This window comes from Dermacentor albipictus, unplaced genomic scaffold (assembly GCF_038994185.2).
Source record: "Dermacentor albipictus isolate Rhodes 1998 colony unplaced genomic scaffold, USDA_Dalb.pri_finalv2 scaffold_38, whole genome shotgun sequence".
NCBI classification, from domain to species: Eukaryota; Metazoa; Arthropoda; class Arachnida; order Ixodida; family Ixodidae; genus Dermacentor; species Dermacentor albipictus.
The window spans coordinates 613,304-636,756 of record NW_027225592.1 but is presented as its reverse complement, the minus strand read 5'-3'; the positions used below and the strand labels follow the sequence as shown (position 1 = coordinate 636,756).

The window sequence follows — 23,453 nt, the reverse complement described above, 5'->3', positions numbered from 1 at the left end:
ACTTGTCTTTTTCACTTACAAGTACATGCCAATACTTTGCCTGACATTTTTGACCCTAAAATTACACTTTACTGTGGATTTGTGTACAAACCATTACAGCAAGAAGCACTGCATTAAGACGAGTACAAGTAATCGAACATATACTAAACTAGCAAGAATTACATTTGCATACTTGTAGTATAAATATGAAAAGGAGGTAAAATTTTCTTCAGGGTGCATTTTCTTGTAGGTCATACATAGAGAACGTACTCGTGGGTCATACAAAACTTGTTCATAATGTATCACATCAGTGTTGGTAGTGCTAATCAATTTATGCCGAAAATTGTGTTCATCTTCGTATCAAGCAATGTACCAGGCAAACCTACATATGAAAGTGGCTTCTTGTTGCGAACCTAATGCAGATCTACTTCTCTTCAATGCTGATCGCAAATACACAAGTGCACAAAATATGTGCAAAGAGTAAATTATATTAAGCAACATCAATCCATTCTGAAAGGACCTGGTATGAATGTAGCAAAAAATAGGTCTGAACAGGGGCAAACAGGTCTGGGTTAGATAGGACGGGATTAAACGGGTCAGGATTAAACGGGATTTAAACGGGTCAGGGTTAAACAGGATTTAAACGGGTCAGGTTTAAACAGGATTTAAACGGGTCAGGTTTAAACAGGAACAAACGGGATTTAAACAGGTCAGGACTGAACAGGATCAAACGGGGTCCCGTTCCATAACCCTATTTGATGAAACCCGTTTGAAACCAAATAGGATTTTCTAGTAGGGTGGTTACTGGAAACGGAAACGGCGAATCGAACGCAGTGCTCCTGGTTCGAGAGTATCCCCGCGTTCTCTGTAATGTGGTCTATAGACCACATTTCATGGACGCCGCCATGTTGCTACGCAGTGGCGCCATCTTTGAGCAGTCGGCATGCTGGCTTGGGCGAGCGCTCCGTTTTTCATGGCAGGTAGAGGCTAGGCGGTAGTTTCTGCCGTTTGTTTCCGCGCTCGTCTGGTCTATTCTGTACGACGAGGCGTGTTCTACGTGGAAAACGGTTCTGTGAGACGTATTGAAGTTCTTTAAGTCGGTTGGCTGAACTTTCTGCTGGCGTTGAGGCGGACAGAGAACGCAGCGCGATGTGTGCGCGCATGTTTGAGCCTGCAATCAGCCTCAGATATCAACTGTGTATTTCTGAAAGTTCTATTCACTAATGTGACCTTATTGCAGTATTATCCTCTAGTTCTAAGCCGCGGTTTAGGAGCAATGAAACATAGGCGATGATTGTAACAGCGTGGGTACCATTCTGCTACGATAGGAGCTGTGCTGTTATACTTTGACAAGCATTCAAACTGTTCGCTGCAGATTACATTCCGTGACAACTTGGTTCGGTGGATGAGGCTTCCACCTATGACTAAAATAGTTTTGGTTAGTAATAACAGCATGCCTTACAGCATGAATTCTACTTGTCCAGGAGAGCGACCTTCTACGAACTGCGCAAGCGTGCTAAGCCGTGGTAGGTGCTGGGTTACAGATATCTTTGGTCTAAATAGCGCATGGTCCAAGTGCACGACACCAATCTTTATAGATCTATAAACGTTGTGCGGTTTGACTATGCCAGGTGGTTTTGCGGTGTTAGCCCGTTTTCCCTTTAGTTTTCGAGAAAGAGGATGAAAACCATTTTTTTCCGGTTCTGTTCGTTCAATTCTCTACGACGCACTCATACTTATTAACGAAATTTCGTCTTCAAAAATACCCATCGCATCCTTTTTATGCGATCCCTCTCATATATCATGCCTTCACAGAGCAAAAAGTCAATGCCGAAGCACATAACTTATATGTGTATCATGCTGATTCACCACCTGCAGTGATCGCTGCGTTGAGCAGCGCCATCGGCCTCATGCAGGAGGCTAGCGGAGACATATCGTAATTTCAAGCCTACTAGGCTTGAAATGCGGGAGAATGATCCGGGTGTGTCACACATATTTGATAGCGCCTGCCGCTTAGATGCTTCGTGGTTGCCTTAGGATGGCCGCACACGAGCATGCGCTCTCGTTTTAGTCCCTACGCCAAGCGATCAGATAGTGAGTAGCTTTGCCATTTCATGCTGGTAATACAGAGACACTAGTTCTAGTTCTCTTCGTTGAATTAATACCGCTATACGCCAAATAGTTCACAACACATGCACACACCGCGGCTGATAATGCGTGTCACATGTTTGCGCCCCCAAGAGATATATTTTCCTCATACTGTAGTTACCAATGCACCGAAAGGCTATACACTGGTTCCCCGACGGCCTTGTATGAACGGACATTGCGTAAATTTCACAAAGTACGAGCTAAAACACCTCGAAATCGTTTCGCAGCACGCGACAGCAATACTTTCAAGCACGGCCGCGCCGGATCGCCCAAGCCAGAGAGTAGGAAAGGCTCGCCGAACGCCCTATCCTCCTCGCACGATGAAAATGTGTATAGAAGTTATTTAGAGGGTGTTGGTGTAGGTAGGGTTCTAAACTGTTCTAAAGGGAGTGGGGCTAAGGCGGGTGCGTGCGGCAGCAAGCAAAGGCGTGTTAACGGCGCGGGTGTAGAATTTGGAATAAACGAGTGCTGCGCATAAGGTTCGTGACATGGCCGTCTGTGAGTCACATGTCAACGGCCGTGTGTCAGTCGGCGTGTCATCAACGACGTGCACAGCACCTCTCCATTACGTGTTTCACAGGTGGTTGGGGCTATTCTGTCTGTGAAAGGGATAATAGAAGGAGCGGCAGAAACAGTGGTGCTCGTGAAAAAAAAAATATATAAGATATACTGAAACGAAATAAATGAATAAATAAAAGAAAAAAAAAGAGAGAGATGGGAAGAAAAAAAAACAAGAAGAAAAATGAAGAAAGAACTAAAAAAAACTAATCTAAGCAACCAAACTGTGTGTTATCATAAGAAGCCAACAAACACTGACACCAAAGACCACATAAGGGAAATTATTCTGCTTAATAAATGAAATAAAGAAACGATAAATGAATGGAAATGAAAGTGGATGAAAAAACAGACCTTCGTGGCAGAAAGGGTGTTACACATCCGTCTCCAAGGTCTGTGATTGGTGGCGCTAGCTAACACTCCCAGGGTTCTACTAGGAAACGTAAATAACCAAGAAAGTGGATGGGGAAATGGCGCCGTGGTAGCTCAATTGGTAGAGCGCTGCACGCGAAGTGCGAAGGTTGTGTGATCGTTCCCCACCTGCGCTAAGTTGTTTTTTCATTCACTTTCGTTTCCATGAACTTATCGTTTCTTTAGTTCATTTATTACGCAAAAGTAATTACCTCTATGTTGCCCTTGGCGTCAGTGTTTGTTGGCTTCTCATGATATGACTAATAAAGGTCGGGCCCCTCGGTTAACTCCTTTTCTTCTCGTTCAAATTAAGTGTTGTCGCCTATAGCTTGAAATTGAGCGCAGCGAACAGATTCTGAAGTTCTCTTTGAAATGCTTATGCCTATTGGTTGCAATGTGTTGAACTTATGGATAAGGACTGATTTTCTGTATTTTTTTTTTCTTTCAGAACGGAAATTTGACTGTAAGTTGTAGAGTTTAAGTTCATCAAAGTTATGACCTGGTTGGTTGAAATGCTCTAAGACGGCTTTGGGAAGCTTCTTAGTTGTGTCCGCGCGATATCCCTTTAATCTGACGTTCCTTGATTGTCCTGTTTCACCGATATATTGTCGCAGTACAACGCGGACAGTAGACAGGGATACGTTCTTCAATATCCGCAAGACAACTTGTTCAAAACAAACAGGTCAGAGACACGTCTTCTTCGTCCTCGCCGAACCTCACTGGCGAACTAGATGAAGTCCGTCAATGTCCCTATCTTCGTTTTCGTCTGCATAGAATATACGCGTCAATATTGTTTCTTACAAAAGGAACATTCAAGCATGCAAATCAGGTCCGGGGCCCTATAACGTAAAACTGTTCGAATATGTTCCTATTCCAATCTACTAACGTCAAATTTGCGTAACCGCCAATGCAAGCATCGGGCGGTCACCCACAGCTTTTTCAGTACAGACCAATCATGCGCTCTCCTCGTTCATAGGAGGTCACCTTTGTTTGTTTGAAAAACGAATAGCATTGCCTATGCTGAGCGGCTCGTCTTATCTTATTGGCTGACAAGAGGCGAGGAGCACGCTCAAGTTGAGAGGGATTTGATAGGGTCGACCCACTTCACTGAAAATCAATCACTGGACGAAGAGGGTGGTGCAGGCATCTGCGATTGGTCCCCTTTCGCTTACTTAGCTTGCGGGAGCTGGGCGAAAATCACGGCGGCTTGCAGCGGAAGCTTAATAGTTACGCTAAAACGGATCCTCAGCAAAGAATAGTTGCTAGAACGAGGTCATAGGCGTGCCGAAAGCACTCGAAAACGTTACATGGCCACGCAGGAAGTTTGATTATACACAAATAAACCCTTGCTTTCAGGCAGGTGGGAGTAGTCAGTGCCTGAGCGATCGGCGGCAGCCATCTTTAATTCCTTTCGGAACGGGGCTGCCTGCGACTATTGAGAAGAAAACTCCGTTTTGTTCGGCATAGTAATGTATCTTTTACGCATACACGTCACTTTGACGCGGCGAGTTTTTCTGGTTTTGTGACGTCGCGTGACAGGCAGGTGAAGTGGGTGCAGTCCGAAAGCTTTTGACCAATATCCAAGGGCTAATGGCTAAAAGGCGTCAAATCAAAAACAACAATATTTCGTTTGTTCGATCAAATCATGCACAATCAGTGTGTACACGTCATATCATATGGGGAGCTATCGCGGTTTTCGTGACGTCGCGTGACAGACCGGTGAAGTGGGGGTGGTCACAAAAAGCTTTTGACCAGTCGCGTAGGGCTGATTGTGGGATTGGAATAGAAAAGCTTGGAATAGTTTTACATTATAGGAGCCCCCGAACTTGTACAAGCAAAGCTAGTTTTCACTTCTTGTGTATTACTGCTTGCGGTGCATTTAATTTTAATGTCACTTTGAAGGCGCCTGCAGGTTTTGCATCTGGGGTGACAACATGCTTTTATTATGGGGGAATGATGTTGGCTGACTTTTGCGCGCACTAACATGTCTTTAAAATTTCTCTTGCGGCGATAGGTAACCCTTGCTACATCTGGGAACGCTTTTCTCAGACGCTCGTTACTTGATAATATTGGGTGGTATTTTCGTAGGATGTTGTTTATGCTTGGGAGTGCATTAGAATATTTTGTTATAAAGGCTCGTGGTCTGTCAGCTTCTGATGGAGGTTTTTTCTTAGCTTATTCCGACTGTCTGTCCAATCTAATTGACGTAACTTCATAAGTTCTACTGAAAATAACATGTCGATAGTTTATTTCTGCAAGCGTTGTTTTAAGGTCATTTAGGCGGTGGAAATAATCGCTATCTTCGCTGCATATTCTTTTTATTCGTTTCGCTTGTCCAAGGAAAAATCCTTGCTTGCAGTGCCATGGGTGACGACTGTTGTTTAAATGTTGCTGGCTATCCGTTTGGTTCCGCTAAAGTGTCGTTCTCAGTTAAACAAATTACATTATGAGGTTTTACGTGCCAAAGCCACTTTCTGATTATGAGGCACGTTGTAGTGGGTGTCTCCGGAAACTTAGACCACCTGGGGTTCTTTAACGTGCACCTAAATCTAAGTACACGGGTGTTGTCGTATTTCGCTTCCATCGAAATGCGTCCGCTGTGGCCGGTATTCGATCCCGCTACCTCATGCTCGGCAGTCGCACACTATAGCCACGAAGCAACTAGGCTCGTATTTTCTTAGTATATTTTATTGGGGAGTGGTGAGCAGTAAATTTAATACTCGGGTGAAAGTGATTCAAACAGTTAGATAAATCTGTTAATGCGGTTGTGCCGTATTCCAATATTATGAATATGCCGTCGATGTAACGAAGATAGGTGTGGGGTTTTAAGGGGCAGGATTTAAACGAGCGTTAAGGATCCGATCTCGCAGAAAATCCGGCGCTGGCATCCGGCATACCGCGTCCCGCGTCTGGCGTCCTACGTTGGACGTCGCATGAACAAAAAATAAATTTGAATCACGCATATCCAACCTCGCAGGCCCTCCATGTGGCACAAAAGAATGACTGACATAATTGGATTTCTCAAGGTAAAATACTTAGAAAAATCGCAAAGTACGACTTACCCGCAACCTACAGACATGATAGCGTCGGATTGTAATTTGAATATGCGAGAAAACATAATTCTGTTACGCGAAAGCTGAAACACAAACCCCTTTTAAAACGACAGCATTTTCAGATGTCGTTTGAGGTCTGTCTTAGTAGAGCGTCGCGGCCCCCTCGGTTCTTTGCACACTATCAAATAAAAAAAAAAGAAAAGACACGCACGCAAAGCTTGCCTTCGTGCATATATATAGCGCTCGCCGCCAGCGTTTCCCGGTGAACATTAGGGTCACATAGGCTGTGGTTGCCGGGAAGCGTGAAGAGCACTCAGGGATATTTAAATGCTATTGGCGTTCCACTCTTAAAGGCGAAGCTTAAGCGTCCTCCATTGTTTTTTTTTGGCACTTTGAAATTGTCGCGTATTTAATCAATTGGCGAAGTCACACCAAAAATTAGGGACAAGAAAGGGGCACGTATGTCCCCCTTTTTTCTTGATTGCGCTGCCTAACCGATTGCTCACATGTCGGAAGTTCTCGTTGTCCATCCGTTTTAATGATTATTTTTTTTTGCGATGATCGGCCGATCTTAATCGTATAAGGCTGACGTTGACGACGAGTGTGAACACGCCACTGCGTTCTCTTGTCATGCGCAGCAAACAGAATCATGTACCAGATGCAGCCAGAGTTGGGAAGCGAGATGAAGGAAAATATACTCCGAAATGAAAAGACTAAGCGACGGAGAAGTCGAAAAAATGACGACTACAAATGGGAGTGCTTGCCTTTGGGGCCCAAGCTCCTGAGCAGTTACATCTAGGGAGGCGAAGACACACAACTCAAATGTAACACGAGGCTCTTGCGTATGAATGGCTCATTTATTGATGTTAGAACAACTGCACAGAAGAAGCCCAACTTTATGGTTCACTGATTTAAGTGCGGACGCAAAAGTGAGAAGCTCAAGACGAAATGAAACTTCAAGTTTGGCGGCAAAACGCGTTGAATGCTTCATTGTGCAGAACATTACCCAGGAAGCTCAGCGCCACATTCAATTCAGGAGCTTCGGCAATGCCTACGATGACGTCACAATTGCCTTCACCAGCCAGAGCTTCCTATTCACACAGTGGCGTTCCCTTCAGCCACTGCTACTTGTTCTTGCTCATATAAACTGACTTGCGGTATTTTATGACCTTTTGAACAGCGATTTTTGTATTCAGGGGGCGAATACCTGTAGCAGCTCGCTGCAGGCTCACTTCTTTTTAAAAGTGATCAATAAGAATGTCATGTACCTGATACCGCCACGTGCTGCTGATAACGTGCGCAAGTAAAGCTTCGAGGTAGTTGCATGACCCGATCGCGATTGCTTATAAGGCTGGCATGTTTCTCTTCTGGCCCCTTTCATTTTACACTTCCGCTCCTGCGGCACGATGTAGCAACAAACTGCTTCGCTACTATTCTACGTTGGTCTCCAGATCCCTACGACACAACAAAGAAAGCCTACTCAGTCTTACCTAAAATACGACTGATTAGAGGATGCGCAAAATTAGACTAGCAATTTTACGGAATTACAGCGACTGTGCTCAACGGACCATGTAATTATTGAGAAGGTGCTGGACAGAGTAGGTGACCTTTACGAGTTCCGAGTGTGTTATATTAAGCCCTAATATTTTATGTTACCTTAGATTTAGAAGTATGGAAAACCCAATGTTGCGTGAAAGTATATCAAGTATATAGAGTATAAAGGAAGTGCAATATATAAATCACCAGAAGAACACGTCCCTAACAGTGATGTCAAGCGGACACTGTGAAATTTGCGTGAGCAGAACTGTGGTGCCTTGTGGCACTTTAATGGCGCAACAAAGCAAGCGTCGTATTTCTCCCGCATCCCATAGTCGTGCTCTGGGAATGGCAGACAACGCCATCGTTCCGCGCCAGCAAGTTCTACAAGTTTTGTTGGCATCCCAGTAGGGGACGTGTTCTGAATGACAGATGTAAGCCGCCAAGCGGGGTATCATGAAATCATCCACCCCTGCATGCGCGAAATTTAATTGCGAACGAGCCAGCAGCTCAGCTGCAGGTTATGCATACCCGGCGTTCCTCTTTCCACCACACTATGCATGCAAATGTTCTAAAAGCGGCTTGAGCGCTTCTGCGCAACATTTGTAGACACATGATAGGGCTTCCTTCTGCATTGCTTGCGCTGAGTTTCTTCTATTGTGATCTGGAAAACGTGTGCACATGAGAAAGCACCCTTAGACATTAACGCTTGAACTACATTCTGGATTTGCATATTCGGATTCCATATACAGCGCTTTCACAGTGAAACTCTCGCTAACATTTAATACAATGGTCCAAGGTAGGGTAGCCAACCGGGCTCTTCACTGGTTAACATCCCTGCCTTCTTTGTGTATTAAAGGCAAAGCGCAGAAGACCAGGACTCAAGAAGAAGAACACAAACGACAGGACCGGCGCCACTCCCAACTACGTTTATTTCCGCAGCAAGGCTGCCTTATGTAGTTCATTCACGCCGAGTCACGCCCGGAACATTAGAAGTAAAAAACAGCAATCTATCGACCACTCAGGAATCATATCTGGTACATAATATCGAGTGAGCAAACGAGAACCACACGTGGATCAGCACGGGAGGCAACAGATCTAGTATAGTCTTTTCCAAGCCAACGGGGACAAAACACGAGACATAAAAAGTACCGTCTACGCTTCACTATCAAACTATCCACAACATAACACACTTAAAACGCCTAAGGCCCAGTCAGTGATAAAACCCGCATGACTATGGCCAATAATGACCAACGAATAACACGCAAAAAACATGAAAATGTCATTTAAGTACAGCATCTGCGTCAAAACTAAAATCTCTAATAGTCACTCACCTAAAAAATTGATAATACATGTGACCGCACGAAAAATGAACCACGTGACAAACAATGATATTGACAGAGGAGTTGAAAGATAAAGATAAAGCGTCAAAAAAGCAACAAAAGCTTAAGAGCAACTAGAAAATCATCAACGAAATAAAAACTAGGTAAATAAAAGGAAGGCAGACGGAAAAAGCAGATGAAATCACTCTAACATGAGGCCTAAACGAAACCTTCAAAACAAAGTAGTCTCCTTGTCACTAAGCGCAATGGACGCCTTACTGACGCATGCGTTTCCCTCTTTCTTGATGAAATAGGCTTCCACAATTTCCCACTCGAACCTGTCTTTTCCAAACTTAAAAAATTTAGTTTTGTCAAGCTGAGGGCGGCAATTAGTGCACTCTCTGCAATGCCCTGCAAGGAAACTCCCTTCATTGTTGGGCAGATTACGACAATGTTCCATTGCACGCTCATTAAAACATCGACCTGCTTATCCGCGGCGGTCAGGGACAAGATCCAATCAACTGGTGAATTACCGCCCTCAGCTTGACAAAACTAAAGTTTTGAAGTTTGGAAAACACAGGTTCGAGCGGGAAATTGTGGAAGCCCATTTCATCAAGAAAGAATGAAACACATGCGTCAGGAAGCCGTGCATTGCGCTTAGTGACAAGGAGACTACTTTGTTTAGAAGGTTTCATTTAGGCCTCATGTTAGAGTGATTTCATTAGCTTTATCCGTCTGCCTTCCTTTTATTTAACTGGTTTTTATTTTGTTGAAGATTTTCTAGTGGCTCTTAAGCTTTTGGTGCTTTTTTGGACGCATATGCTGTTCTTTATACCTTTATCGTTCAACTCTTCTGTCCATTTCATGGTTTGTCACGTGGTTCATTTTTCGCGCGGTCACATGTCTTATAAATGTTTTATTTATTTATTTATTATTTTATTTACAGATACTGCTGTCTCAATACATGAGACATAGCAGGAGTGGATACACCATGAGATTACATCAACACAACATACAATGAACTTGAAACGTAATTACAAAATATGGTTGAACAATTCTTTCACAAACTCTTCATTAGGGTTTTCCCACAAGGAACCAGCTAGGCTGTTCCAAATTTCAACATTGCTTGGAAAAAACGAATACTTAAAACAATCTACAAAAGAATGGAAAGGAACAGTATTAAGTGGGTGTGAACGGCGCGTGGCACGCCCAGTGGGATGACTGAAGGAAATCTGGGCATCAATGCAACTTTGACCGTGTACAATCTTGTGTAGCAAAGTGATACGTTCAAGTGTGCGTCGATGAGCCAAGAGTTCTATTGATAATGCGCATGCGTGAGATGAGGGAGAAAAGTTGCGGTCATATCGGCTAAAAATGAACTGTATTGCTTTCTTTTGTATAGCTTCAAGCTTACTAATGTCAAGTGCAGTGTATGGTGCCCAAACCACTGAGGCGTACTCTAGTAATGGTCTGACGAGGCATTTATAAGCTGTTAATTTGCAGTCCTTAGTTGAACATTTGAGGGTTCGCTTTAAATATCCCAGTTTCCTAAGTGCCCTAGCGCAAATTGTTTCAATATGAAGATGCCATTTTAAGTTTTGAGTGAAGGTAACTCCAAGATATTTGAAGGTATTCACAGAATTTAGGTAGTGCCCATTGCAGCTATAACTGAAATTGAACGGCTGCTTTTTATTGGTGAAAGTCATTTGTACAGTTTTTTGGTAATTAATACTCATTTGCCACGCATTGCTCCAACCACAAAAGGACGAAAATACATTGTTGAGAACCTCTTGATCTTGTCTGTTAGTTACTGTGGTATAGAGCACGCAGTCGTCGGCGTACAATCGCAGTTTCACTGGTGTGTCCCTAATGACCTGTGTGACATCGTTATTATAAATAATGAACAGCAGGGGCCCAAGGACTGAGCCCTGTGGTACCCCGGAAGTGACTGTGGCCGACGATGACTGCGCGTGATTAAAAGTAACATACTGAGATCTTAAATGTAGCCAATCAGCTATCCAGCCAAGTATTTTATCATCGTTAATAATTTTACTGAGCCTAAGAAGAAGTTGTCTGTGGCACACCATATCAAACGCTTTGCTATAATCTATGAATATGGAATCAACCTGACCTCGATTATTTAGAGCCGAAGCGATGTCATGAGTGAATTCAATGAGTTGAGTAGTTGTAGAAAAACCAGAGCGGAAACCGTGTTGATTCTGCGACAATATATTTTTAGTAGTTAAATACTGAAGGACATGTTTGTGAATTATGTGCTCTAAGAGTTTGCAACAAGTGCTTGTTAACGAGATAGGTCTGTAGTTGGAAATTAGTTGCTTATTACCCGATTTGAACACAGGAATTACGTTGGCGATTTTCCAAATCGCCGGTACAGTACATGTCTCTAATGACTTACAAAAAATTATGGTTAGGTAATGAGCATTCCATTCTGCATAGCGCTTCAAAAACATGTTTGGTATACCATCCGGTCCGGCACCCTTAGTAATGTCGATGTTCAAGAGAAGGTTATAAATACCGGTATAGCTCATTTCAACTACTGGAAACGGAGGCATTTCCAGGATAATACCAATGTCGGGGGTGGTACCATTGTCATCTCCAAACACAGATTTGAAATAGCCATTAAACGCCTCTGAGATTGTCGAAGGGTCTGAACAGGACACATCATTTATTACGAAGGATGACGGGCAGGAGGTAGCAGGGTTGATGGTTTTCCAAAACTTAAGTGGATTATTTTTCATAAAAGAGGATAATGTGGTATTGAAATAGAACTTTCTAGCCTCACTCATTTTGGATTTTAGTTCAGATTTAAGTAATTTATTTAGGGACTCCCCGTCATTATTTTGTGCATTACGTCGTTTTCGCAGTCGCTTAATTCGACGTTTGAGTTGTATCATTGGTCTGGTATACCACGGGTGTGTAGCATGCCGTTTTATACTCTTTTGAGGAACAAATTGCGCTATACACTCATTAGCTATACTATAAAATTGGTTAGTCAACATATCAACACTGTAGTGTTCACTACAAGACACAAAATCATCAAAACATGATGCAAGTTTAGCAATAATAGAAGTGTCGTCAGCACGCTCAAAATTCAGGACAGTTTCAAATGTTGGTTGTACTGGTACACAAGCAACATTTAGACGAACAATAACAGCCTTATGGTCGGAAATTCCGTCAACAACACGGCACCGATATCCATTCTTTACCAGGTCATCATTGACAAAAACAAGATCTAAGACAGCATCTTCGCGCGTTGTATCGACAACCAGCTGCGATAGATCGAAAGCTACTGACATGTCAATTAACGAATCACAAATTATCCTATCACGGCCAGTTGATGATAACGAATGCCAATCTATAGCGGGTACGTTAAAGTCACCGGTTAGTACCAGTTTAGAACAGTTAAGCTTATGTCGGACAATATAATCACTGATAACCGAAAAAATGTCAGGGGCGGAATTTGGCGGACGGTAGATAGCACCGATAACAATAGCGAGACCTTCAAGTATTAATTTACACCATATTGATTCAACATCTGGAAGTTGAGGTAGTAAAGAGAATTCAATACCACTCTTAATAAAAAGTGCTACTCCGCCACCACGGCCAGAAGGCCTGTCTTTTCTCAGAACCGTGTAACTAGGAGGCAAGAACTCATGGTCAAGAATGGATTCGTTTAGCCAAGTCTCAGTCACACATATAATTGATGGAGTATGACATTCTATTAGCCAGTTAAAGTTTTCAATTTTGTTAATGAGGCTACGTGCATTTAAATTCAAAAGCGTGAAGCATTGCTCTCGAAACTGTCAATCGTTGTCTATAGCGGTCAAGCGACGGCTTTCTCTAACGATAGCTTTTTTGCTATCATCCCAAGAGTACCGAACGTTGTCCACCAACAGATGATCATAGTGCAACCGGGCTTTTTGCGCATTTTTCCTTATCTCAGCGGAATTCTGCCAGAGCTCCCTGCGCACCTGCCTCACGCGAACAGAGAAGTCTTCATTTGTAAATATGTTTGTGCCCTTCAACTTTCTCGCGTTTCTTAATATAGCAACCTTAGTTCTAAAATCTAGCAACTTAATAATTACAGGTATTGGATTATTGCTCTTTCGCATTCCCACCCTATGACAGCGTTCGATATCGCTGCACTTAATTTCTAGTTTCGATGTAATCAGTTCAGTTACCGCTTCCAGCAACTGCTCTGAAGATTCGCGGAAGCTTTCAGCAAGACTGAATATAAGCAAGTTATTTCTGCGGGACCTGTTTTCTCAATCGTCGTTTTTGCGATTTAATTTATTAACGATCACTCGAAGGTCAGCTACCGCCTTTTCAAGCTCAGATACCCGCGATGCAACTTCAGCAATTGGTGCAATAGACTGCTCTATACCAGTTAACCGCTCTTCAAAGGAGACAACCCTAGAGGAAAGAGCCGCTAGCTCTTGGCTAATTTTTGTTTGTCCCGAGAGTAATTCGAGCAACATTTTTTCAATATCAGGGCCAGGGTTAGTTTCCACATCACCGCACAATAGTAACAGCATTTTTAAGGAGTTTATGAGCGAAAGAAACACATTTATGAGGACTGCAGGGGGGTCCGGCAGCAGCAATAGAAAACGATTGTCACTTCTATAGCTCTTGAAATTGTACTTCAAGCTTACCTGCAACGCAGAACATAAGATTTAGAAGCGAGTGCATTCCATGCTGCCGCCGGACCCACTGAAGAGTAGCACACGATGCGACGCTTTTATAGGCTCCAGTGTGTTCGTAGTTGTCCTGGTACCGCGCCACGCGCAGTTCGACCACGCATTGACAGTCCAGCAGATATGGTGGAAATCAGGCTTCTTCGCAGTATCCCTGCAAGCAACTTCACCGCACGAGGCATTGACAAAGCATCCCCTGACCGGCAAAGAAGGTAGGCTATCGAGATGGCTGGAACAGGACGGGCCGTCCTGAACGTAGAAGATTCCGGTGCATGCAGCAATCTGCAAAGCAGAACATAAGATTTTGAAGCGAGTGCATTCCATGCTGCCGCCGGACCCACTGAAGAGTAGCACACGATGCGACGCTTAATAGGCTCCAGTGTGTTCGTAGTTGTCCTGGTACCGCGCCACGCGCAGTTCAACCACGCATTGACAGTCCAGCAGATATGGTGGAAATCAGGCTTCTTCGCAGTATCCCTGCAAGCAACTTCACCGCACGAGGCATTTACAAAGCATCTGCTGACCGGCAAAGAAGGTAGGCTATCGAGATGGCTGGAACAGGACGGGCCGTCCTGAACGTAGAAGATTCCGGTGCATGCAGCAATCTGCAAAGCAGAACATAAGATTTTGAAGCGAGTGCATTCCATGCTGCCGCCGGACCCATCAAAACACTCAAGGTGATCGACTATTAGAGATTTCAGTTTTGATGCAGACGCTGTACTTAGATGCCGTTTTTATGTTTTTTCCGTGTTATTCGTTGGTCATTATTCCCATAGTCGTGCGGGTTTTATTACTGACTGGGCCTTAGGCGTTTGAAGTGTGTTATGTTGTGGATAGTTTGATAGTGAAGCGTAGACGGTACTTTTTATGTCTCGTTTTTGGTCCCCGTTGGCTTGGAAAAGTATATACTAGTTCAATTGCCTCCCGTGCTGATGCATGTGTGGTTCTTGTTTGCTCACACGATATTATGTGCCAGATATGATTCCTGAGTGGTCGATAGATTGCTGTTTTTTACTTCTAAAGTTTCGTGTGTGACTCGGCGTGAATAACCTACATAAGGCAGGCTTTTTGCGGAAATAAACTTAGTTGTGAGTGGCGCCAGTCCTGTCATTTGTGTTCTTCTTCTTGAGTCCTGGTCTTCTGTGCCTTGCCTTTACTAATTCAAGCATGGACCAACTAGCGCAAGCGAGAGTTTTACTTGAGCATACTTCTTTATGTATCCTCTTCTCTCTCTCTGCTAGCAACGCAAACGCTCCTCCAGGACGGTTTATTAGCTGTCGCGGATGAAAATCGCGTAAACAAATAAACTGAATATACGACGCCATTTTAAAGCGAAGCGTGTATTAGTTAATAAGGAGCCCTTTAACGTCAGACTATTTCAATCTGTTCTTTCAATCTCCTGATGTCAAATTTACGCAACCATGCACCGACGCAAGCATCGGGTGTTAACCTGCACCTTTGTGTGCGGGTTGAAAGCTCAATGAAACGCGCTCCTCGTTTATGGGAGATCACTTTTTTCATTCAAAGCGAATATCATTGCCTGCTTTGAACCGATTTTATTACACAATTGGCAGAAAAAAGGGGGAGACCACGCTCAAGGGGAGACGTTCGATAGGGCCGAACCAGCACAGTGAAAGTAGATAACCGGATGACGAGGGTGGGGCCGACGTCGGCTATTTGCCCGCTTGCCCTTACTTAGCTTGCGGTGGCTGATAGAAAATCGCGGCGGCGTGAAATCGAAAGTTAAAAATGCCACCAGATCGGATCCTCAGCAAAGAAAAGTTGGCACAGCGATGTTGTACACGTGCGGAAAGAGCTCGATAATGTTATACTGCCACGGAAAAATGTTTATTACATGCACATAAATTCATGCTCCCCGGCCGCTCGGAGTAGCGAGTACAAGAGCAATAGGCGGGCAGCCATCTTCTATTCATTTTGGAACGGGCAGTTTCCGGCTCTATCGAAAAAAAAAATGTTTTGTTCGGTATATTAATGCGTCTTCAACGCGTACACGTCAATTTGACGTGGTGAGCTTTCGCGGTTCTGTGACGTTGCGGGGCCGACTGCCGAAGTAGGCGCAGCCCGAAACCATTTGATTAATGGCAGATCATTATGGCGAAAAAGCTTGGAATCAGAACTAATTAGTTTTCTTTTGTTCCGTCTAATCTCGCATAATCAGTGCGTACACGCCGTAATAGATTGGACGTTTTTGCGGTTTTCCTGAGGTCGCGTGAGAGACAGGCAAAGTTGGGTGCAGCCCGACAATTTTTTGACCACTCTTGGAGGACTAATTGCAGAATTGCAATATAGACGTTTTGAATAGCTTTAAATTATAGCGCCCATGTTTCGATGGCGTTGTGGTCACGCAAAAAAACCCCAGTTCCGTGCACTTTACGAAGGTCAGGTGCATGCAGAACAAGCTTCACTTACCCCCATTTTCAGGTAGGGGAAGGGTTGATATATATTTGGACGTTAATAGATTTTTTTAAAATTACGTGTAACCTATAAGAGCTGGATTTCTTGAAGAGACATACATTACGACCGGAAGCAAAGAAAATTCATATATCTACAATAATAAAGTTCGTTAGTTAACTTCTAACTAATGCTTTTAGGTCACATGTTGCAAGTTTAGCAATTTTAGCCGATCAGTTCTTAAGGGTGATCCACATTGAACGAATTTGAAAACTATTAATACACCCGTCTTAAGTTCGACGCCGTGTATGTTGCAGTAAAGATGCACTGTTGTTTCACTTACTTTTTTAGGAGAACTCATATTTACGGATTAAACCTAAAAAAATAACTGGACAGCCAATATATTTGGTCGCACATTTTGGGAATGAATATGTCGAAACTGGTGCCATGATCAGCATTCTTTTCAAGTAGACATGCTTGGAAAACTGACCTGCTACAATACGTAAAGTGCAGTACGTGTCGTAATGTGACAAATTTAGACGTTCATTGGAATATATTTGGTATTCAGTTAAATATAGATTTTTGTTTCTTGTACAGGCAACTTCCTCCTTTTACGCTATTGTCCAGCTGAATGAGTAGAATTCGGCTACTTGCCACAACAAATTTTTCGGACATTCTGTTAACTTATAAAACCACCGGTTATGCGCAACTGAGAAATCTTCGTGAAATTTTCCTAATTAGCTCCACACGTCTTCTAGACTGGCATGCCATACGATATTATATGGCTCACAGAAGGGAAAGTGGTGGGGGTGGGGGGGGGTAAGTGGGGGTGGTATTCCTGGGTCGGCTCCTTCCTCGGAATACAACATTGTCATCTAATGAGCGTCAAATATGATGATGGATATTTCAAAACAAAAACGATTTAGAAGTACCACAGGAAATGGCATTGCCTTCGCGTACACTTGGCTGTGGAGAGAGGGAGAGATAAACCGGATCGAAAAAGGACATGGTGGTTAAGAAGCTAACATAACATATTCGGACTTAACGCATTCGGACCTTGTAAAGGTCGCCTAATCTGGCCAGCACCTACTTAGTAATCAGTTGGCCATTTGAACGCAGTCGGTACAATTACGTAAAATTGCTAGTGTAACTTCGCGCATCGTCTGATCAGCCGTATTTAAAGGGAAGCTGAATGACTTTTTAAAAATAAGTGCGCTTGCAGCGAGCTCTTATAATTATTCGCCAACTGAATACAAAAATAATTGTTTCACTTTAAACAGATGACTTTAAATGAGCTTGCCTCAAAGTTTCTAATATGAACATCTATTTCATTTCATCGCGGCCGAGACATGCGTCCGAGCATGCCTATGGCTCGCTCGCCAGCCAGATAGAGGCGTCCGAGAAGGCGTTCGTGTCGAACGCAATGGAGACAGGGGAGTCCGAAACAGATGCGTGGTGACAAGAAGAATGATCCTTTATTCGCATTAAACGCGCTTCTTACAGAGCTCGCATTATCAACGCTGTGACGCCACAACTACGTGCCCCGGCCCTTTATTGAGACAGAACACTCTTTCCTCCTTCGCAAAGGTTTGTTAGTAAGACCTTTTCTTGACGTCTGCTGGCCGATATCTGTCTGGAGGTCTTCGAGTACGGTTGCTTCTCCGTAGCGGTGGCGCTTTGCCTAGGTCATTAGCTGAGGCGGAAACTGTTCCTTTGCTTATTCTTGGGTCAGGTTCACCTTCTTCTGCGTCGACCTCCTCAGGACTGTGCACTGCTGACGATGAGACCGGGTCCCCTCCGCGGTGTCGAACCGTGAGCGGTGATTCACCCTGATGGTTCCGTGCTTCGGAGTCCGCGCCCACTGAATGAAGGCCACTGCTTGAAATTGCCTTAGTTCCTTCAGATGACAGTTCGATGACCGAGGTCTTGTCGTCTGAGTTTGTTAGGTGCTCAGGGGTTTCTGTGCCTTGCGGTTGAGCACGATGCGAGCTAGACGCAACAGTCCATCGTTGTCGCAAGTGGTCAACACAGGTGAATCATACATGCACTCCTATTCGTACAAGATATGGGGCTGGGCTCATAACGTATTGGATGATTCCATCCTGCCAAGACTCCACGTCACCTTTAAGAGTCTTGACATCCACTTTGTCGCTAACTGAGAAGTACTCGCCTGACCGTCTTTGCTGATTGCGTTGCTCAGTAGCTTTTCTCTGTTGATTCAACATGTTATCCGCAATGCTTGGCATAAGTAGAGACAATTTCAGGCGAGGCGAACTCTTCGAGAAGACTTCAGCTGGAGTCCTTGCTCTTACCGAGTTCGGTGTGTTTCGGTAGGGTAGCGAGAAATGACAGAGACGCTCTTGCATAGTACGGTTTACCCCGCGGCGTTGTCAGTGAGTACTTGCTTGACTAAGCGTTGTCTTCGCTGTTCTCACGAGCTTCTCTGCAGCTCTGTTGGATGAGGCGTGGTATTGAGGGGTTTTCGTATGCCCAATTCCCCACTGTAGCAGGAACTCCTGAAAGTCGTTCGAGGTAAACTGCGGGCCGTTATCTGTCACAAATTCATCGGGGTAGCCATAGGCTGCGAAGAGAGTGTTCAAGCACTGCATCGTTCTTGCACTAGTTGTTGCAGGCATGCAAAACACCTCGATCTACTTTGAGTACACCAGCAGTAGCCAATTGGAGCCATCTTTCGTAGCGTAGTCAACATGAACGCGTCGCCAAACTCCTTTAGGATAAAGCCAGGGTTGTAATGGACCGGTAGTTTTGGCTGGAAGGACATTTTGACAAATGTGACACTTACGTACTGTGTTTTCGACTCCTTTGTCAAAGGAAAGCCACCAAGCATAAGATCGAGTTAGCATATTCATCCGCGTTATACAGGGGTGTCCATCGTGCAGTAATGCCAGAACATCCCGTTGTAAACTATTGGGCACAATCACTCGATTACCCCACGTCAAAAAGTCTTGTTCAATTGAAAGCTCACCTTTGCACATAAAAAATGTTGCATCTCTCCAGAGTAGCTGGCTAGCAATCCTGTGAGCGTATACCGAGCTCTTCGCTTGACACATCACTTGCAAATGTCCAGTCCTATTGCAATGATAACAAACGCCCTTTTTCTTTGCTGAACAGTCTTTGTCAGCACCAGACGCACGGTATTTTCCTTCCACGCTTCCACGCACCGCTCTAACTTCAGTGCGCCTAGCCTCTTCAATGCACATCTGTTTAGTTTGCCGCTCCACTGGCTCTTTCTCGAATGCAATTTTACACGCGCATTTAAAAGTTAAGCATACCGCCGCAAAAAGAACCCTTTGCTTCCCTTAGTCACGTAAACCTGCTACGAAACCGTCTCTGAAGGGATAATTTAAAAATGCTTTAAACTCGCAATTCTTTGCCAAATGCTTGAGCTCTGTCACGAACTCTTTCACGCTTTCGCCTTCTTGATAACCTCACCTATTAAAGTTGCAGCGTTCAGCGATAACTGAGTATTCTGGGCTAAAGTGGTCTTCTAAGAGCTCCCGCACTACGTCGAAAGTTTTGTCGATGTGTTCGTCGGGAACCAGAATTTTCTTAAGCTCCTCGCACGTTTGACCGCCCATCACATTAAGGAACAGCTTCAACTTTTTCACTGCCGGTACTTCATAGATGTCGACAAAATCTTCGAACCTTTCGTAGTATGGCTTTATGCTGTCCGCCTTCGAATTCCGACATGCTTCCCAAACGTCTTGAGGCATGAGACGTAGCCATTATGAAGAAGCAGTTCACTTATCTCTTCCGGCGACCACTACGTCCTTCGCCTTGTTCTTGCTTCTGAGCTGGTCCGCGTTGCCAGTGGTGTACGCCGTGCTTCACGAGCAGTCGTGCCGAGATGGTGCTGCGGCTATCCCATCCTCGTCATCAGTTACTCTATCACAGCTGAAACATGTGTCCGAGCTTGCGTACGGTTCGTGCGCCGCCCAGTCGAGGGCTTCCGAGAAGGCGTACGTGTCGAACGCAAAAGAGAAAGGGGAGCTCGTGAAGCACGTGGTACCAAGCAGAATGATCTGTTATTCGCATTGAACGAGTTTTTTATAGAGCCCGCGTTAGCAACGCTCCGACGCCACAGCGACGCGCCCGGCGCTTTACAGGGACAAAACGTTAATGGCAAAATATAAAACAAAAATAAAAATTGTTCATCAGTACATGCTGATACTTATAATTCGCGGAACTTCTGTCCACCAATGTGGATAAAGCGTCCCAGTATGTGTCATTTGCATAGACAGTATCGCCTTTGTAATAAAATTGCTGATAGTTGAAAACTTTGCAAGTCCTGTATTCATATACCGAAGTGTTGAACATAGAATGAAAACTTCCAAAGCTCAAGTTCCAAGAGAGCACCAGTTGTTTTCATTTCCGTTCATTTCTTTTCTTCCTTTTATTTAAACTAAGCTGAAACACTTTCTAGCTCATTTCCAAGAAAGTCTCAATTTCGCCCGAAAGGCGAAGCATCGATTGCGATAGTAAATTAAAAGACCGCTGTACGAAGTAAGGATAATAGCTGTATAGGTCCTAGAACATACTATAACCTACTGACTGAACTAACCAGCATTCATGATGTCAGAGTGCCACAAGCAACCATAAACACAACACATTCGATGAGCGCAGACACTCGCTGTCGAAATGCTGGTGTGAGCAAGCGCGGCAGCAGCAGTGAGCGAAGTGAACTTCGTGTTGTATATCCCTTCAGTGCAAGACCGCTCATTGAAGCGATATGGCTTCAATGCACGCTCGTGTATCGCTTCAATGCAGCGTGCACTACAGCATGCACAAAGGTATCAGCCATCTGCAGATCCCTTTCAAGATATGGTGCGCGCGACAGTGCAAAGTACGCACTTGTGAGCTTGTGTTAGCGGAATCGAAGCCAACCCCCCCCCCCCCCCCCCTTCCCTCCCGCACTGCCTCACCGCTATCCTTCCTATCGCGCACGAGATTAAGCCGCGCTCGTCAATTCGAGGCGCGCTCTCCCGTTCACAAAACAATCAATTGATACCGTAGAACCAGCCCCCCCCCCCCCCCCCTATCCCTCCCCTTCCACCACGGATTTTCAGGCGACGAAACATGGCGCGTTCGCTTTCCACTTTACTCCTTCACGAGGGAGATTGAGCCACGGTCGTCGGCTTCCATCGCGTGCTTTCTCTCGTACATGCAACATACGACGCGCGGCGACGGTGTTGCCGCCCTTGGGCTGTGTACGGAACATCACGGCAACGGCGACTCTGACGGCAAAAATGCGCCTGGAGTGTCCATATATTGGCTATCGCAATAACAGTACTTTTTATTTTGCATTCTTCCTTCTTATTTCCATTTGTCGGGAAAAAAATCGAGCGAGCAATGCTGTTACAACATTGAGGTATAGTACTGCGCGCATTATAAATACTGAACATTGAAATGGAGTGGGTGGTTGGTGGAGTTGGTGGAGTTAGTGGAGTGGTGGCTTTTATTGTCCGCTTCTCTGTGTGTTTGTGAAATAGATGAAATAAGTTTACGATTGACTGATTGATTGATTGACCTATTGATTGATTGACTGATTGATAACGGGGTTGCGAAGAAGGATAAGGAGCACCAGATGCTCTCAGTGCATGAAAGGAACAAGAGTTGACTTTCTGCAATGATTGATATTCGAAGGTGCAACTATTCAGTAAAACAATACATACAAAAGAGGGTGGTGGTAACTGTGGGCTGATTCATATGCATGGCGCAAAATGAAAGAAATTTTACTCCGCTTAATGACTGTAGTTCGGTCCCTGATTGGAAACAATTCCTTAGAAAACTCTGCTGAAGAAATAGTTTTAAAAAGCTAATGTAGGTATATACACCAGAATATATGCCACGTTCATTGCTTGGGTTTCTACAGCTGAAGAGTGGAGTAAGTATTCGTTGAGGGGAACGACGTGCAACTTTTCCAGAAGTTATTAAATGTTGTACGTGTGGCTATGCGTAAAAAATCAGGCGCATATGATCAGTTATATTCTTTCCTGGTCAGTAAATCTTCGTTTATTCTGAAAGAGGCTTCCGCCAAATGTTACCGACGAGTACCAACATGAGATAAATCGAGGCAAGTTGGTGGAACATTTTCCCGGCGAAAGTACTGAGAACAGAACGTTCCGTAATAAAAACTGCGGACGAGAAAAAGAGTAGCATGGCCCGCCTTTTTCTCGTCCATCGAGCAGCACGCAATATTGTGCACGATAACGAGTGCGGTAATTGCTAACACAAGAACACCTTTAATTATCAGTATGCTCACCTGTCGATGCTCATAGCTGCCATGGTGAAGGCCGAAGACGATACGGTCAAGTTGGCCACGAAGTTGCTGAATACGCAGTAGCCTTCGCCGAAGGCCCAGTGGCTCTCGAGCATGTAGACCAGGTTGAAGACGGCGTTGAACGTGGCCGTCATGGTGTCGGCTGCGGAGAGGTTGAGGAGGAAATAGTTGGTGACGGTGCGCATGGTCCGGTGTGCAAGCACGATCCAGATCACCGCGGCGTTTCCCAGCACTGCCGTGGCGACCATGAACCCGAACAGGCAGGCGTACACCAGCTGTGTCCACCAGGGCAACACCCACTGGCGCTCGCTGCGCACGTCGACGACAGTCGCGCGCGTGGCCGACGCCGCCGAGGACTGGTTCAGCGAGTCCAGCAGTGCGTCCGTCAAGTTCGACTTGTCCACGTTGGCCCACGAGCTGTTCATGAGTCTCGAGAGAAGGTCGACACTTTCTGCGTCTAGCAGGGGCATCGCGAGAACTCGCATCGTTAAACGTCCTCACGGAGCGTCCATTTCGACAGTACGGTGCCGAAATATAAAATACGAGGTATACTCTTTTCTCAAGCAGCGTGTTATTAGCTGCGACTTCGCGAACCTCTCCGCCTTATTTCGCTTATCATTTCCTACCACTTTCTGTTTTTTTTCTCTTAAACTCGAGTACACTTTTTGCCGGCTATTTATGGTAATGAACGCTGCGAGCGTCGCAATTCCCATAGACGCTGTCCCACTTAGCCTTTTCTTTTTTCTTTTGAAGTTTCCGCGTTTTATGGGCGCCAGCGAATGCTTACTTTTAAGCACTTCTTCACATCACCATGATCAATTGGCGCAGCTGATCACGTGCCTAAGGCTGCAAAAGTGCGCCAGCCTTCTTCATTACCAAACCAATTCAGAAATTTTCACTTTTAACCTTGCGGGACCTTAGGATGAGTTTGCTTATGCAGGCGTCTGCGACGGTGGGGCTTAGCTTTTTACAGCGCGAAAAGTCAACAGAAGCTCCAAGAGTTGCATCTTTGTATATCTTG

The 23,453-nt window shown here is 44.7% G+C and overlaps 1 protein-coding gene across 1 annotated transcript in view; it reads right to left on the bottom strand.

The window, feature by feature from the left end:
- The window catches only part of LOC135916919 (tachykinin-like peptides receptor 86C), a 386,707-nt gene extending 363,805 nt beyond the window's left edge, over positions 1-22,902 (bottom strand). The window contains exon 1 of the mRNA XM_070529959.1: positions 22,415-22,902. Coding sequence (XP_070386060.1) covers positions 22,415-22,902 — 488 coding nt within the window. The remainder of the gene's footprint in view (positions 1-22,414) is intronic.
- Between the last annotated feature and the right edge of the window lie 551 nt (positions 22,903-23,453).